At 39.6% G+C, this 18,616-nt stretch overlaps 1 protein-coding gene across 6 annotated transcripts in view; it reads left to right on the top strand.

The window, feature by feature from the left end:
* Positions 1–18,616, top strand: part of LOC126194883 (ATPase family protein 2 homolog) — a 180,890-nt gene that overhangs the window by 4,662 nt on the left and 157,612 nt on the right. For 5 of the 6 annotated variants that reach the window (XR_007538522.1, XM_049933232.1, XM_049933231.1 and 2 more), the window contains exons 2-3: positions 185–422; positions 2,210–2,395. Coding sequence is in view for 5 of the 6 variants with exons in the window: in XM_049933232.1 (XP_049789189.1) it covers positions 230–422; positions 2,210–2,395 (379 nt within the window). In the remaining variant the exon portion in view is untranslated. The remainder of the gene's footprint in view (positions 1–184; positions 423–2,209; positions 2,396–18,616) is intronic. The other variant, XM_049933229.1, reaches the window with a different exon arrangement.

Raw genomic sequence — 18,616 nt, 5'->3', positions numbered from 1 at the left:
AGATAATCTGAAAACACAAAACAATAAAAAGTTTTCTGTTAATAACTTTTTGTTAACATATACTGTGTTTATTCTGTCTTTTCTTGCAATTAGCATGTAAAGTGATTGTAATTAATAATATAAGTGCACTGTAAATTCTTTATAAAATTGCGCTGTGCTTAACTGATTCAATTAATTTCTGTAGAGACTTCCTTGGGCCTAATTTAAAAGGCTACTTTAGGTATCGAGTATGTCGCGCAAATCTGCCACTAGAAAGTCTACATCTCTGTGGGAGAAATGTGAAGTTTGCCAGGCAGTTATATCTCAAAAGGATCATGCTACACATCTAAATGGATCGTGCCCTCAGGCACCAGAAGCATGGAATCATGCTTACATTATGGATGGTGTTTTGTATAGCACACTGGAACAGTTGCCATCAGTTGGTAAGTTGCAATGAGAATGAAAATATTCACTGTCACTTACTTTAATGGCAGTTGGTGGCAGAGTGTGTGGAGATCATATACCTTCTGCTCTATAGCTTAGAGAAATCAATAGGAAATTTGAGGTTTCCATGGGATCAACACTCAAGAGTTCTTCAAGTGTGATATTTGCATTCATGTGTTGAGACTGGCATAATATTTATGGGAAAATGCTACCTGAACCAATAATAAGTAAATGCATACTTTATCACATTGTTAAAAGGAAGCTGATGTTTGAAAATGTCCCAGTAATAAAAATTGCAGCCATCACTGCTCTCAATGAATGTAGCATAGTTGCCATTTTGTAATAAAAGCAAATTATGTGTAATTTGAAATGTTTGAAAAATTGAAATTTTAAGAAATATTGTGATGGGAAATATGGGAAATTCATGTGGATGGGCTATTGCTTTTTATTGTAATTGTATTTTTTTTTTTTTTACTGTGGTATCCAATCTGGCCTGTAAATGTGCTTCATTAAAAATACATGAACATCTTTACTTTTATTTTTATATTTATTCATAAAAGTTGATGTATGTGCTGAATATTGCCTATAATTACCTGATGACATTGTCCAGCTTTGTCAGTAGCAGATATGCTACTACAACCATTAGCATTTAACATCCTGTACTGTTGGAGTCTGGTGATGATGGGAGGGAAGGATTCCTTTCAATCATTGGTAAAAGGGGTAGAAGTGAGAGGATAAAGGGACAGGTAGCTTAGAATTCTCTGATCACTTGAGAAATATTAGCTTGATATGTATATACAATGTGTGACATTTATTCAGTAAGAGTTTATAATGAGATGAAGGGGCACCTTGCAATGTGATCCATTGCTGCTGTTGGAGACTAACATGCTCATTGGAAGTTACTACAGTAATCAAATATTACTTGGTGACATCAGAGACTTATTCTTCATAGCACATATCTTGGAGGCATAGTCAATGTCCAACAGCTTACCTCCACACCTTGCCATAGATGTTATTGCTTATTGTAGGATGGAGCTCTCAGTAATTATAGTTGTGTAATTTCATATGTCAAAACAGAGTAGACTAGCATCTGAGCATGACCAGAGTCTGGCCAACTCCATGATCTACTGCTATACTTTAACAACCATTTATGTCTAATGACTGTCAGTCTGAGATAGATCCTCGTTATGTATCCATTGAATGATATGAGCCCTCCCCTCGTAAGTGTGATGTGTATTTATGCACATAAAACCAGAAAAGTTTCTTGAATCTTCTAGAGAGTTAACTATGTTCATCATATTGCTTTGCACACCTATTAGCTACTCAGTGTCTGCAACGGGTGGGGAAGTGGTTTTTTAAGTTCTTAATAAATCTAGATAGAAATGTAATATTTGCCAGAGATGTCATTTTATATTTAGCATGATACAACAGGAATATAGAGAAAAGGGCAGAGGAATGTACTATTGATTTTGCAGTTCACACATTGCTGATAGAACAAATATCTATGAACAATAAAGGCAGAAATGTGTACCCTCATCATGAAAATTGTGATTTAAACTTTCTATTATATCTTTGAATTCCTCTTGTTGAGTGATGGTATCAAACATTGCACAAGGTCATTCTTGATACTCGAAGAAGAAGATGATGATGAAGATGCTCTGAGTGTATATGATTTTTTTTAAATAAATGAAGTGATAAGTGTGATGTGTCTTTAAAAATATATATATCATTCATACTACAGGAATGTTGTGTGAAAATCAGCTATGTTGGATGCATTTTGTTACAGAATCGTTGAAAAATTTGCCCCCTCAGGAACGTGAGAAATTAGTACTTCTGTCACAGTCTGCTCTTCAGATTTGTGGTATGGTGATTGGTGATCCAGTAATTATCAGTTCAAAAGGGAATTCTGCTGTGAAAATTGCCTGGCCTACTTCAGAAAAGTCTGTAACATCAGTTTTAATGATAAAAGAAGGTATATAGAAAATTTTATTTTCTTCATATAATTTAAAACTACTTTATTTGTTCATTTACCAGGATGGAATAATATTTCCAGCAACAATCTTATTTTATGTGTACAATGGCACCTATACTGTAAAATGTATAACATTCTATTATTTGTTTCAAATACAGGGTGCACATTAATAAAACTGACTAACTGCAGGGATACATTTCTGACTGGTAATGGAGGAAAAGAGTCTGATGACCTTGTGTCTGGAAACACATCATTGCTACAGTAGATGGTGCTGAGGAATAACATTTCCTCTGACCATGTGTTGTGGGTTCCTTATGTGTTGCCACTATGGTTGAGTGGTTCTAGGTGCTTCACTCTGGAACCACAAGGCTGCTACAGTTGCAGGTTCGAATCCTGCCTCAGACATGGATGTGTGTGATGTCCTTAGCTTAGTTAGGTTTAAGTAGTTCTAAGTCTAGGGGACTGATGACCTCAGATGTTCAGTCCCATAGTGCTTAGAGCCATTCGAACTAACCTTGTGTGTTGCGGGCTGTGTGATTGACATGGCGTACAGTGAGCAGCAGAACGGTCCTGCATTCATGATGGGAACGAGCCAAGATGGTGTCTGTGTATGACCAAGTAGATGGAAACGGATGAGAAGCAGCATGGCTATACCAAAACAAGTACCCTCTCTGACACAAACCCCATCACACAACATTTCAAGCTCTTTTTGAATGTTTGTGTGATCTTGGGTCCTTTCAGACAGATGGATGTGCAGGGAGGCAGACTGTGTGTACACCATATTTGGAGAACCAGGATCTACAGGATATTGAGGTGAACCCTACTACAAGCTCTGGACAAGTGACTCACCAACATGGTTTAAGCCAAAGTATGATTATGTGTATGCTGCATGACAACCGCTACTATTCCTGTCACCTGCAATCCAAAGGAGGTCACTTTGAACATCTGTTATGACGTGGGAGCAATGCAGCTCTTTACTGTGTTCCAGGATGATTTTTTGTCATTGCACACACACCGTCAATTTCTGGACACATGTTCACAGGACCTTTTATCCTCCAGTTACAGTCAGGAATCCATCCCTGCAGTTTGTCGGTTTTATTGGTGTTCACCCTGCATAATCCATAATGGCATATTTCCAACCTATAGATATTTGAACATTGTAAGTTCTTCTACCTTTCCTACCTCTCTTTGTATCTCATCATCTAAATGGTTCTATCTCTGGAAGTTATCATAAAGCAATATGTTATTCTCAGGAATTTACGCATGTCTTCTCTAAATGGTGTAATGCTTTACATGTATCACTAATGATTTTCTTATTGATGGGATCTTAAATATTACTGAGGGTTCACATGTGTGCTTCTGCGCCTACAGTGATCCTCACTGGTTATTTCTCTTCATTTTGTGAAGAAACAAAAAATCACATTTTGACAGATCTGTACTGTAATCTATAAAAGTGTTTGGAATCACAATTTCCCATGGAATCACTGTGCTGTCACCACCATGCAATGGTGCACATTATTTTGGAGGAATAAGACCCTGTACAGTTCCAAGTGGTTGCTCCTCCTTTTGAAAGCTTCAAAAAGCATGCTGCAGCCTCTTAGTCTGCAATTACTGTTCTACATCCACTAAGTGCGACCCTGGCAATGTGTACTCTTATAGTGAATGATATGATTTTTCCCACTCTCACTGCCCTTTATTGAATGGCCATCCTCCATTGAGATGAAGATGCATGAGTGCTACTTTGGCATAAAATAACTTGATATGGCTACTTTTCCATATAAGGTATGATATTTAGTAGTGATGTAAGGTAAAGATAAGCTATCATCAACCTGAAAGTTGGTTTGAAAATAGAGTGCTTTGCTAGACACAGGCCTGTTGGAGATGGTATGCCATTGTGTTTCTCTCACCTTTGAACTGAATTATTCAGCCAGTTATAAGGGGTCTCTCAACCACAATGCAGCTTGGCATCTTCCATGTTAACAAACATTACTAGATGTGAAAGAAGTGAGAAGTAACAGATAAAGAATCCTAAGAGTGGTAAGCTTTTTGTTTTCACTTTCCTGAAAAAAAAAAGTTAAGTGTATTTACTTTAGTATTAACTTTTTCTGGACATTCGAATGTGCTATCATGTTTAAGAGAATATCCTTCATCTCTGAATGTACTGAACAAACAAAATATTATGAAGTCAGGTGGAAAAGAATTGACAAATTCAGTCATTGAAGATACTTCTGGGAGATGTCACAAATGCAGAAATGTCCATCTATGTAATTATTACTTAATACTTATTTTTACAAGAAGGCAGAATGGTTTGTCAGTAATTAACTACATACGTTAACATTACAGGTACTACAGGTACTGCTCCCATGAATAGTAACAATTAAAAACTGAAAAGAGGTTTACCTAGCTTTCAGAATTTTTGTGTGTTCCTTTCTTATGGAGGGAAGAGGGATAGGTTGGAGGAACTTGGAAAAAAAAGTGCAATTAATCTGCCGCATAACAAAATCATTGTGATGTAAAATATGAGGGGAAAGAAGATTTGTACATTGAGCTGTGTTGTTTGCTCTCAGGATCAAAATGATGTATCCAATTATCATCAACACTGATCATCTATAAAAGAAATTCTGGATCTTCCTCCAACAACAACTTCAACTGCATGCAGACCTGCACACAAATATCCTTTTGTTCGTGAATCAGCAGTCTTGGAACCCACCGTGCACAACACGTCTCGTGTGTAAATTTCCTGCCAGCAACATGTGGGTGGTGCCTAATGAAATTTTCAGTATTTCAGATGATGTTTGTAATGTAATTAATCCATTCTCTCTTACAGTGATGCCAAAACTTGATTTTTGTCTACATCTACATTCATATTCCACAAGCCACTGTACGGTGCATGGCGGAGGTTACTCTATGTCACTAACAGTCATTTCCTTACCTGTTCCACTCACAGATAGAATGAGTGGAAAACAATTGTCTATAAGCCTTCATATGAGCCCTAAATTCTTGTACCTTATTTTCATGGTCCTTACGTGAAATGTATGTTGTTGGAAGTAGAATTATTCTGTAGTCAGCTTAAAATGCCAGTTCTCTAAATTATCTCAATAGTATTTCTTGAAAAGAATGTCATCTTCCCTCCAGGGATTCCCATTTGAGTTTCAGAAGCATCTCCGTAATACTTGTGTGTTGTTCGAACCTGTTGTTGTGTTGTTGTGGTCTTCAGTCCTGAGACTGGTTTGATGCAGCTCTCCATGCTACTCTATCCTGTGCAAGCTTCTTCATCTCCCAGTACCTACTGCAACCTACATCCTTCTGAATCTGCTTAGTGTATGCATCTCTTGGTCTCCCCCTACGATTTTTACCCTCCACGCTGCCCTCCAATACTAAATTGGTGATCCCTTGATGCCTCAGAACATGTCCTACCAACCGATCCCTTCTTCTGGTCAAGTTGTGCCACAAACTCCTCTTCTCCCCAATCCTATTCAGTACCTCCTCATTAGTTATGTGATCTACCCATCTAATCTTCAGCATTCTTCTGTAGCACCACATTTCGAAAGCTTCTATTCTCTTCTTGTCCAAACTATTTATCGTCCATGTTTCACTTCCATACATGGCTACACTCCATACAAATACTTTCAGAAACGACTTCCTGACACCTAAATCTATACTCGATGTTAACAAATTTCTCTTCTTCAGAAACGCTTTCCTTGCCATTGCCAGTCTACATTTTATATCCTCTCTACTTCGACCATCATCAGTTATTTTGCTCCCCAAATAGCAAAACTCCTTTACTACTTTAAGTGTCTCATTTCCTAATCTAATACCTTCAACATCACCCGACTTAATTCGACTACATTCCATTATCCTCGTTTTGCTTTTGTTGATGTTCATCTTATACCCTCCTTTCAAGACACTGTCCATTCCGTTCAACTGCTCTTCCAAGTCCTTTGCTGTCTCTGACAGAATTACAATGTCATCGGCGAACCTCAAAGTTTTTATTTCTTCTCCATGGATTTTAATACCTACTCCAAATTTTTCTTTAGTTTCCTTTACTGCTTGCTCAATATACAGATTAAATAACATCGGGGAGAGGCTACAACCCTGTCTTACTCCCTTCCCAACCACTGCTTCCCTTTCATGCCCCTCGACTCTTATAACTGCCATCTGGTTTCTGTACAAATTGTAAATAGCCTTTCGCTCCCTGTATTTTACCCCTGCCACCTTTAGAATTTGAAAGAGAGTATTCCAGTCAACATTGTCAAAAGCTTTCTCTAAGTCTACAAATGCAAGAAATGTAGGTTTGCCTTTCCTTAATCTTTCTTCTAAGATAAGTCGTAAGGTCAGTATTGCCTCACGTGTTCCAGTATTTCTACGGAATCCAAACTGATCTTCCCCGAGGTCGGCTTCTACTAGTTTTTCCATTCGTCTGTAAAGAATTCGTGTTAGTATTTTGCAGCTGTGGCTTATTAAACTGATTGTCCGGTAATTCTCACATCTGTCAACACCTGCTTTCTTTGGAATTGGAATTATTATATTCTTCTTGAAGTCTGAGGGTATTTCGCCTGTTTCATACATCTTGCTTACCAGATGGTAGAGTTTCGTCAGGGCTGGCTCTCCCAAAGCCGTCAGTAGTTCCAATGGAATGTTGTCTACTCCGGGGGCCTTGTTTCGACTCAGGTCTTTCAGTGCTCTGTCAAATTCTTCACGCAGTATCGTATCTCCCATTTCATCTTCATCTACATCCTCTTCCATTTCCATAATATTGTCCTCAAGTACATCGCCCTTGTATAAACCCTCTATATACTCCTTCCACCTTTCTGCTTTCCCTTCTTTGCTTAGAACTGGGTTTCCATCTGAGCTCTTGATGTTCATACAAGTGGTTCTCTTATCTCCAAAGGTCTCTTTAATTTTCCTGTAGGCAGTATCTATCTTACCCCTAGTGAGATAAGCCTCTACATCCTGACATTTGTCCTCTAGCCATCCCTGCTTAGCCATTTTGCACTTCCTGTCGATCTCATTTTTGAGACGTTTGTATTCCTTTTTGCCTGCTTCATTTACTGCATTTTTATATTTTCTCCTTTCATCAATTAAATTCAATATTTCTTCTTTTACCCAAGGATTTCTACTAGCCCTAGTCTTTTTACCTACTTGATCCTCTGCTGCCTTCACTACTTCATCCCTCAGAGCTACCCATTCTTCTTCTACTGTATTTCTTTCCCCCATTCCCGTCAATTGTTCCCTTATGCTCTCCCTGAAACTCTGTACAACCTCTGGTTCTTTCAGTTTGTCCAGGTCCCATCTCCTTAAATTCCCACCTTTTTGCAGTTTCTTCAGTTTCAATCTACAGGTCATAACCAACAGATTGTGGTCAGAGTCCACATCTGCCCCTGGAAATGTCTTACAATTTAAAACCTGGTTCCTAAATCTCTGTCTTACCATTATATAATCTATCTGATACCTTTTAGTATCTCCAGGGTTCTTCCATGTATACAACCTTCTTTCATGATTCTTAAACCAAGTATTAGCTATGATTAAGTTGTGCTCTGTGCAAAATTCTACCAGGCGGCTTCCTCTTTCATTTCTTAGCCCCAATCCATATTCACCTACTACGTTTCCTTCTCTCCCTTTCCCTACACTCGAATTCCAGTCACCCATGACTATTAAATTTTCGTCTCCCTTCACTATCTGAATAATTTCTTTTATTTCATCATACATTTCATCAATTTCTTCATCATCTGCAGAGCTAGTTGGCATATAAACTTGTACTACTGTAGTAGGTGTGGGCTTCGTATCTATCTTGACCACAATAATGCGTTCACTATGCTGTTTGTAGTAGCTTACCCGCATTCCTATTTTCCTATTCATTATTAAACCTACTCCTGCATTACCCCTATTTGACTTTGTGTTTATAACCCTGTAGTCACCTGACCAGAAGTCTTGTTCCTCCTGCCACCGAACTTCACTAATTCCCACTATATTTAACTGTAACCTATCCATTTCTCTTTTCAAATTTTCTAACCTACCTGCCCGATTAAGGGACCTGACATTCCACGCTCCGATCCGTAGAACGCCAGTTTTCTTTCTCCTGATAACGACATCCTCTTGAGTAGTCCCCGCCCGGAGATCCGAATGGGGGACTATTTTACCTCCGGAATATTTTACCCACGAGGACGCCATCATCATTTAATCATACAGTAAAGCTGCATGCCCTCGGGAAAAATTACGGCCGTAGTTTCCCCTTGCTTTCAGCCGTTCGCAGTACCAGCACAGCACAGCAAGGCCGTTTTGGTTATTGTTACAAGGCCAGATCAGTCAATCATCCAGACTGTTGCCCTTGCAACTACTGAAAAGGCTGCTGCCCCTCTTCAGGAACCACACGTTTGTCTGGCCTCTCACGAACCTACAGGTAACAAATCTAGCAACCCGACTCTGAATTGTTTTGATGTCTTCCTTTAACCTGACCTGGTAAGGATCCCAAACACTTGAACAGTACCCAAGAATAGGTTACACTAGTGTCCTTTACAGATGAACCACATTTTTCCACAAATTCTCTGAATGATCCTAAGTTGGCCATTCGCCTTCCCTGCCACAATCCTCACATGCTCGTTTCATTTCATATTGCTTTGCAACATTACTCCCAGATATTTAAACAACATGGCTCTGTCAAGTATGACACTGCTAACACTGTACCCGAACATGATGGGTTTGTTTTTCCTCCTCATAGGCATTAACTTATATTTTAGTATGTTTAGGGCTAGCTGCCATTCATCCGTTCTCTGCCATTTTCTTCTGTAAGAGCAGTATCTGTAATGTTGGGTCCACCTTCCTTTGAAGTTGATTGTCTCCCCTCTTCAAGCAATTTAAAACATCTCTGAGCTGGTCTCTAGGAAAGAGTTGGCTCACCATAGACCTCCTGTAACACTGTACAGGCCTCAGTTGAATATTCGTTAGCCACATATTGTTCTTCGTGTGTCACCTCTGTTGTTGTGATAGGTGATAATGAACTTGTCTCAGCTTGCCCACCTCTAACAGGTGGGAACCAAGAGTGGCAGCAATAAAACTAGTGCAGCACATTTGTTACACATTAAGCTAACAGAATATTGTAAAATTAAAGCCTAACGTGATAGTAGTAGTAGCTTTATTCATCTGTAGATCACTTTTTACAAGAATATAGGACATGTCAAAGTACTTACAAATTTAGATCAATTTAAAATAAGCTAATTTGTATACACATGTATCTACAGACTTCTAGTTAGAAACAATCATTAGATTTACTCCTGGTTATACAATACTTACAAATAACTTATTAAACAATTTAATGCCACATTGTTCACTCATATCTCACTATCAGTCACGGCACACACTATACACACATTGTTTCATAACACTTCACTCACACTACACACACACACACACACACACACACACACACACACACACACACACACACACACACACACACACTGGTGATCTCTGGGCCATTTTCTGTATCGCAACTTCCCATTTGCTATCCTGAAAAACTGAGTCAGCATCCCTCCATAATGAGTGAGATGTTGAGTTCAGAAAGAGGAAGAGGTGTTAGTGTTGTGCTATGCATAGCTTGGGGGTAAGTATTTCTAGAAAGGAAAAAAAGAAGGAAAAAAAAACATAAAGTGAAGGTGTTATGTGGAATGTTGGATATTTTATAATAATAATAATAATTATTATTTATTTGTATAAATTTTTTTATCAAACCCCTACTCTGTTTTAGCTAAGTACTCCTTCAGTGTATAAAATTTATTGCATAACAGGTACGTTTTAGCTGCCTTTTTAAATAAGTGTATTTTTGCAATTTCTTTAATCTCTTTTGGTAATTTATTGTACAGTTTTATTCCTTGGTAGAAAATGCTGTTTTGAGTTTTATGTTTATTTTTCTTGATAAGTGTAAGTTGAGTCTATCTCCTGTTGCATGATCATGGACAGAGCTGTTTGTGCAGTAATTACCAATGTTACTTTTGATGTGTACAACTGACTGGTAAATGTATTCACTTGGAGCAGTTAAAATCCCCAGTGTTCTGAACAGATCTTTACAATGAGCTCAACTAGTATTTTTGATGATTATTCTTATGGCTCTTTTCTGGAGTTAGAAAATTGTGTTCATATTTTGTGCATTTGTTCCCCAAAAAACAATGCCATAGCTAAGAACTGAGTGTACATATGAATAGTATGTAACTAAAAAACACTGCATGTTACACACTGATGATAGGATTCTAAGGGCATAACATGCTGATGACATTCCTTTGTGTGTTCACACCACTTCAACTGAGAATCAATATTCATTCCTAGAAATTTTGCATTTGTTACACAGTCTATAGAGGTGCCATCTACATTTAATTTAACATTGTCATTTTTCCTCTTCAAACTGAAATTCATGGCATTCGTTTTCTTTATTTTCAATGTCACTTTACTGCTTATTGACCAATCATAAACTCCCTTGAGAGTTTCATTTGCTTTCTCGGCAAGGAGTTCTCTTGTTTTCTCAGTGACTTTAATATTGCTGTCATCAGCGAAGGGGATTTTGTCACCATGAGTAACACTACTGGGAAAGTCATTGATGTGTATCAGGAACAGTATTGGTCCTAATATGCTACCTTGTGGAACCCCTATATTAATGTATTTTGGTTCTGATAAGTGTTTTACTGAATGTTTAGATGTATGTGTTATCTCTACTCTTTGTACCCTATCTGTTAGGTAAGATCGAAACCAGTCATTAGGTACCCCTCTTATTCCTAATGCTTCTAATTTATTTAATAGAATCTTGTGGTTGACTGTATCAAACGCCTTAAAAAGATCCAAAAATAAGCCTGTGACACACTCTTCTTTATCAAGAGCATCAAGTACAACTTTTGTGAATTCTACTATGGCTGACTCTGTATTTTTGTCACTTCAGAAACCAAACTGTGATTCGCTTAAAAGATTGTATTTATTCAGGTAACTCATTTATCTGTTTTTCATAATTGCTTCTATTATTTTTGAGAATGCTGACAGAAGGGAAATGGGCCGGTAATTTTCTATGTCTTCTGCATTACCTTTCTTAAGCAGAGGTACAACTCTTGCCTGTTTTAACTGCTCTGGGAATGTCCATGATGTGAAGGATTCATTTATTTTATTTGTTAAGGGGCCTTGTATAATCCCTATGCATTGTTTCAGAACATACATTGGTACTTCATCTAAGCCTACTGACATTTTATTTTTTAATTTTTGAATTGTTTTGTTGACTTCATTCTCTTTGGTTGGAAGTAACATCATTGTATTTAGTGCAACATTATTTACAGGTGTTATATTTGTTTGGGGGAATTTTTGCTGTAACTTCTCTGCGATACTTGAAAAATGCTTGTTTACATAGTTTGCTAAGTGCTGTGGATCATTTATTACTTTATCCCCCTCCCTTATCAGTATGTTATTCCGTGTTTTTTTGCCTCTCCCCATTTCCTTTTTTATAACATCCCAGACTGCTTTGCTTTTATTCTCTGCATTATATATTATTTGGTCATTAAATGACTTTTTTTGCAGCAATCAGCACCTTCCTATAGGTCTTTTTCTATCTATGATAGAAATTTAAGAATTCTGGATCATTGCGAATCTTTTTCATGGAACTGAGGTGTTTAAGTGTTTGGGAGGACTTCTTAATACCTGCTGTTATCCATATGTTTTTGTGAGATGTTGATACAAACATGCATATTTGTGGAAATGCCTTTTTAAAGTTCAATTTAAACAGTGTGGAGCATTTAGAGAATTTCATGTTCACATTGGTTTCCTTATACACTTCATCCCAGCTTTGTTTTTCTAGTCCTTTTGAAAAATCTTTTATTTTGATTTCTGATAGATTTCGTTTGTGGGCTCGTAGTTTAGGGAATGATTTGATTAGGGAATGATTTGATGGCTGACTTTACTGCTGTTATTTGACAGAGATGGTCTGATAGTCCAAGATCTTTTACAGCTACATCACATTTTTCCCTGTCCATATTTGTGGCCACATGGTCAATTACTGATGAAGTCGTCTTGGTAACCCTTGTTGCACTATTGACCAATAGGGACATGCCAAAACTTTGAAGGATGTTTATGAAGGTGCTGCTGGTTTCATTTATGATGTTAGTGTTGATGTTAATGCCCCCACACAGAATTATGTTGACTTTTGTACTTGAGACTTTATCTACAACTTCTGTTAATTATTGAAAAAAGTGTCCACATTACCACTGGGAGATCTATACACACACAAAAGATTAATTTCTTGGTGATATCAGGCCCTGTTAATTCAATAGCTGATATTTCATTATGAATGTAAAAAAAAATTGATCGTTCATTATTGAACAGTCCTCATATTTATAATTTCATGTAAAGTCATAAATTATGTGTTGGAGAGCCAAAATACTTGAGAGATGCAATTAAAGCTGGGCACTTTTCCAGTTAAGGCAAAATAAATGTCATAGTAAATGAAAAATGCAATATGCTTATTAATGATGTGATTAAGGACTGTGATTGTTTAGAATGTGCCCTTTATGTTTGAGTTATTTGTAGTGTCCCTTCAGATAGAGTTAAGTGATCTAAAACAGACAAACTGCCATTGCTATTGAGTTGCACTTTTGGGATGTTCCGGATCTCAGTCATTACATGATGGCGATGTGCCATAAATAATGGTAATTATGTGGGGTATTTGCTAAAAATAAGATAGTAATTCACATTTGAATTCCAAGGCACTATAATTTTCATTGGTGTTGCAGTTAAAGCGCCTTTCATACAAACAATGGTCTAGTACATTCATTTTATATTGACAGAATTGATCCAACAGGATGTGCATGGAGTCAGCACTCTGCTTTCTGAGCCATTGGTAGTTTCCCAGACTTCTCGCTCAAGTAGCTCTTCAGCTGGCATCACAAGGCTGAGTGCACCCTGTTCCAACTTGCCCACCAAGGAAAAGTGCCTGGCGGTATCGGGAATTGAACCTGGATTTCCCATATTGCAGTCAGATACACTGACTACTTGCCTGTGGAGGCAGACACATAAATCGAAGTGGTTTCTACTAATTATTTCTTTCCAGGATGAATTTTCACTCTACAATGGAGTGGTGCTGATTTGAAACTTCCTGGCAGATTAAACTTGTGTGTTGGACCGGAACTCGAACCTAGAACTTTTGCCTTTTGTGGGCAAGTGGTCCCCTGACTGAACTACCCAAGCATGACCCACAACTCATCCTCATAGTTTCATTTCTGCAGGCACCTCTGTTCTGTCTTCCACATTTCAGTTGCCTTTGGAAGACAGAGTAAATTTGTTATGGTTGCTGGTCAGTTTAAATGCTTTTACCTGAATAGTGAAAATACTCTCAAGTCTTTGTGTTTACTGTTCTTGTTCCTAGTATTGATTTTTGTCGGCTAAACTATTGGTTTGAAAATAGAATGCACGAATTAACAACAAATTTAATAAAGGAATAAATGTACTATTAGTTTACACTACAAAAATTGTAAATAATATATGCTTTAGAACTCAAGAAAACTATCTCCCTGATAAGAGAAATGATAGGAAATATTTATTAATACTACTCATTGCTACATAACATTGTAGTTGAAGTTAAGGGTAAAGGGTAAAAATGAAAATCTCATTCTGGAAACATCCCCCAGGCTGTGGCTAAGCCATGTCTCCACCATATCCTTTCTTCTGGGAGTGCTAGTTCTGCAAGTTTCACAGAAGAGCTTCTGTGAAGTTTGGAAGGTAGGAGATGAGGTACTGGCAGAATTGTTTGGGTAGCTCAGAGGTAGAGCACTTGCCCATGAAGGCAAAGGTCCCGAGTTCGAGTCTCGGTCCAGCACACAGTTACAATCTGCCAGGAAGTTTCAGTAATAAGCTTGGTTTCACAAGTTGTTCTGTCTTTGATAATGTAGGATTGGCCGGTGTTAGGACTGGGGAAGTTGGTAGTGAGTGGATGTGTTGAATAGGTTTGACATTGGTATCATTTGTAGTTATAATGGAGTAGGGATATTGGTCTCTGAATGTCAGATGCATTGACAGAGATGTTATGGAGTTTAGGATGGCAGTAGAAGGTGACGGTGGGTTGTGTTGGGAGGATATTGGCGGGAGGGGGGGAAGAGGAGAGGGGGGAGGGAATCTTATTTCAGGACTTGACTTGAGAAAGTCAAGTCTTGACGGACTAATGTATTGAGACATTATTCAAGGCCTTGGTGACAAGTCCAGTAGAATATGTTGGTATAGGCATACAGGGATCTTGGGTGGAGCAGATAAAAACTGATGAGCTGTTCTGTCTCACAATTTTATAGTTTTATAAATATGAATTAGTTACATCTATCCATAAATATGGACTGGAGGTAAGTGGATCACCTTTAATTACTGAATAGGATGTCAAATTAAACATCTTTCAGCCATCTAGTTTCCAACCTTATTTTATTTGGCAACCAGTTTCAGCATTTTACTAAACGATCCTCAGGCCCCTGACCAATGTGTAGGAAGATTCTACCTCAGTTGTAATCAAAACAGATGCTAGCAATACTGGTATTAGTAGCTTTTTGCTGTCGTGATCACTTCAGACATCATCTGCTGGCAGGTGATGGTTGAAGTGATGGCTATAACCAAGTCCCACAACCATCTCTAAAAAGATGAATGAATGTACAGAGACTTTAATTACTGACTTTGTTTTGATCATGAAATTTGTCTTGGTAACTTCAAACATTGCTTCATTAAGTTTTTTACGTGAGTGGGGCCTTGCCTTCATAGCAGAAGGTAAAGGGCTTCATTGACAAACTACACAACGGGAATGAAATTGATTGCATAACAGAAGATCATCAAATTAAGAATCATACATGGGTTCCTGCAAGGCCTGCTGCTATTATTAGCTTACATTCATTCTATTTCAAAGATTTTAAAGAAGTGTTCAAAAACTATAATGTTAATCAACCACATCAGACAGAGACCAGGTGACAGCTGAGGAGACCTATAATTGGTTCACAGGAAACTGATTATTTGTTACTGTTGTGGTGTTTTATGTATTACACGATTTCAAATGAGTACAATGAGGTTTTGGCAATAGAAATAAGCATCAATTATCATACGCTATATCAAACACTGTTGTAAAAGTGTTCAGTTGAATAACAATCTGAAACAGAATTGACACATAAATGGACTAATCAGGAAATTCAGTTCAGGTTGTTTGGCTGCTAATAGGATCTCTTGCTGTGTTGATTTGAAGAGAGATGTTAAAGCTTATTTTGCAAACTGTCACTCCAGGTTGTTCTATTGTAGCATGTTCTTGAGTAATACAGGTAAAGTAAATAAATTATCTGTTCAGCAAAAGTGAACAATAAAAATATTGTGTGATGAAGTAATATGTCTTGCTGACTTCTCATTAAGAATTCTTACCCTCATATCCTAGTAAATTTGTTCCTTAATGGGATTTTGGGGCTAATAATAAAACTCGGTATCAGATGAACTGTAATTTATACAATCATAATACAGTTCCCTTAAATAAGTCCCTTGTAGACTTCGCCTCTTTATGTAGTTTACAGAATGGGCTTCAGATGTGAAGATCATCAAGAAGCTGGCACTAGACACGAAGCAGTAAATTGGGAATTACTGTAAATTACGATGGAAATCAGAGCATATATTATTAGAATCTTCTTCATAATGACTGGGGTGTTCTTAGGAACCATAGAAACTTCAAGGAAGAAAGTTGGTTCCAGTTGCAAAGATTTGATTTGCTGGGCATTACCAGTTTCAACCTTAGGTCATTATTAGTCTGGCACTGCGCGCAGTGGAATTTGAATCCCCGCCAAATGTCATGGATGTTGAAGACCCCTAGAGGTCTCTACACCACTGCGCCGTAAGGTGTGGTGGCGCACACGTCCTGGCCCACATTTGGAGTGAGGGTTCCACAGTGGAACATGTGGTTCCAGCGGCCAATATCAGTGCCCCCGATAGAGTATTTAAGCGCCTGCCTCTCGCTTAGCCAGTGAGTCTTATTGTTGCATGAGTCTTGACACATCGCCTCGACAACAGACAGCGTGTTTATCGTTCTTTGTTCTCATTACTAGTGGACATCTTGGATTCATTTGGTTGTCTCTGTCACTCCATTGCTTCTTGCGTGTTGTCGTTATAAGGTCTCTCTCCATCGTCTGTCATTGTTTCGTGTCCATCCTTTCCGTTCATTTGTTTGTTCACGGGCCGCTCTCCTTTTGGTCCCGCCGCGCTTTCTCGACCACCTGCCGCCAAAGATGTTGTAACCTGTTGTAACTGCAACCATTCCGGAATTTTCTAGCATGGAGGCAAAGTTGGTCTGTCTTCTGGAGCAACAGCAGCAGCTCGTGCAGCAGCAGCAGCTCCAGTTAGACATCTTACAACAGTCGCTGCAGTTGCTAATGGACAAAGTCGATGCCTGGGACGCATTACCACAACAGCTTCTGATTCCTTGGGTGTCCGATGCTTTCCCACGTCCGCTGTCGTTTCCACCCTTTAATGACGCTAAAGAGGACTGGGAAACCTACTTACATTGGCTGAAACAACATTTCATGGCTTTTCAAGTCACGGACGATTCATTGCAGCAGTCGTTTTTTGTCTTGGGCCTCCCCAGACATGTTCTTCCTTCTCAGCAAGTTGGCGCCGTTTTCTGATCCTGTGGCTCTCTCTTTCCAGGAGATATGCCTTTTGCTGACAAACTATTATTCGCAGTGCTACCATGTGGTCGCCTTGCGGCTGGAGTTCCACCAGTACCATAAACAGCCTGGTCAATCGTATCATTCCTGGGCCATGGAATTGCAAGATCTCAGCCATCGATGTGATTTTACGTGCACCAATCAGCAGTGTAAGGCTTTGTATGCGGACTCCCTGATCCGGGATGTGGTCGTTCAGCTGGCTCCCGATCCTGAGGTCTATACTGCGGCCTTGAAACTCGACAATCCCTCCTTGGAAGAGATTCTCCGCATTGCCCACTCCTTTGAAATTGCTCAAGCGGCTAACGAGCGTCTTATGGCACAACCGCAGGTGGCGGCGATCGTAGTGGCATGACGGGTTCCGCCCTCACGACGTCGACGTGGCCCGGCCAACAGAGGCGAGCACTGCCAGGACCCCACGTTGTCCGATGTCTCTATGGCATTGGTGCCTCCGGTCGCCCCTCGTCACCGGTCACATGGCCCTCTTCCATCTGGCCCACATTGCTTTACTGCACATTCACGGGCTGATTGTCCCCACCGCTGGAAAACATGCATGCTGCGTAACGAGGAGGGCCACATCCGATCGGTTTGTCGTAGTCACTCGACTCGCTCCAGTCCTGCCCCTCCTGGGCCTCAAGATACAGTCCATGCTCTCCAGTCGGTCGTCCCACAGGATGACCTGTCTGTGCGGAAGCTTTTTCTCATGCTCCGCCTTTTCACTGAGGATGTCTGTTTTCAGGTCGACACCAGGACCACCATCTCCCTGATTAATATGGCAACATATGCCCGCCGTTTGGTCGCCTACAGAGACAGTTCCATTCCCCTTCGTCGGCAGTTTGTCATCCGTAAGACGTACAAGTGTGTTCCCTGGCTCCTTACCCTCTTTGTCATTGACCATCTGTCGGCTTCGAATATTTTTGGCCTGGATGCATTTCAACTGTTTAGCTTTTCAATTTCCGACGAAGTTAAGGTCGTTTCCCCGGCTGTTCCTTTTCAGGACTTGGACGATCTGTGCTGTGCTTTTGTGTCGTCCTTTGCAACGGATCTCAGACGTGCTTCCGGCTTTCAGGCACACATCACCCTACGGCTGGATGCACAGCCTCATGTTTTCCGGGCCCGGCCCCTTCCGGTGGCCTTACGGCCGGCGGTCAAGCAGGAACTTGATCGGCTCCAGGCCATTGGCGTTCTGGAGCCTGTAACTTACAGTGCCTGGGCAATGCCACCAGTGGTCATATGGAAACCCAGTGGGTCCCTTCGACTGTGTGGGGACTTCGGCACTACAGTCAATGCTCAGTCCCTCGTTGACACTTACCCCCTTCCCCAACAGGAAGACTTCTCACCAAGCTTGCTGGCGGAGAGTATTTTTCAAAGATTGACCTGGCTGAGTCATACCACCAGTTGTCCTTGGATACTGACTCTCAGAACATCACGGTTATCAACATGCCTTTCGGATTGTGTAAGTACAAGCGCCTTCCCTTTGTTGTCTCTTCAGCGCCGGCCATTTTCCAGCGATTCCTGGAGCAGCTTCCACAGTGTA

This window comes from Schistocerca nitens, chromosome 7 (assembly GCF_023898315.1).
Source record: "Schistocerca nitens isolate TAMUIC-IGC-003100 chromosome 7, iqSchNite1.1, whole genome shotgun sequence".
In the NCBI taxonomy this organism is placed as follows: Eukaryota; Metazoa; Arthropoda; class Insecta; order Orthoptera; family Acrididae; genus Schistocerca; species Schistocerca nitens.
Note: the sequence above shows the minus strand (reverse complement) of the source record. Positions and strands in the feature narration are given on the sequence as shown.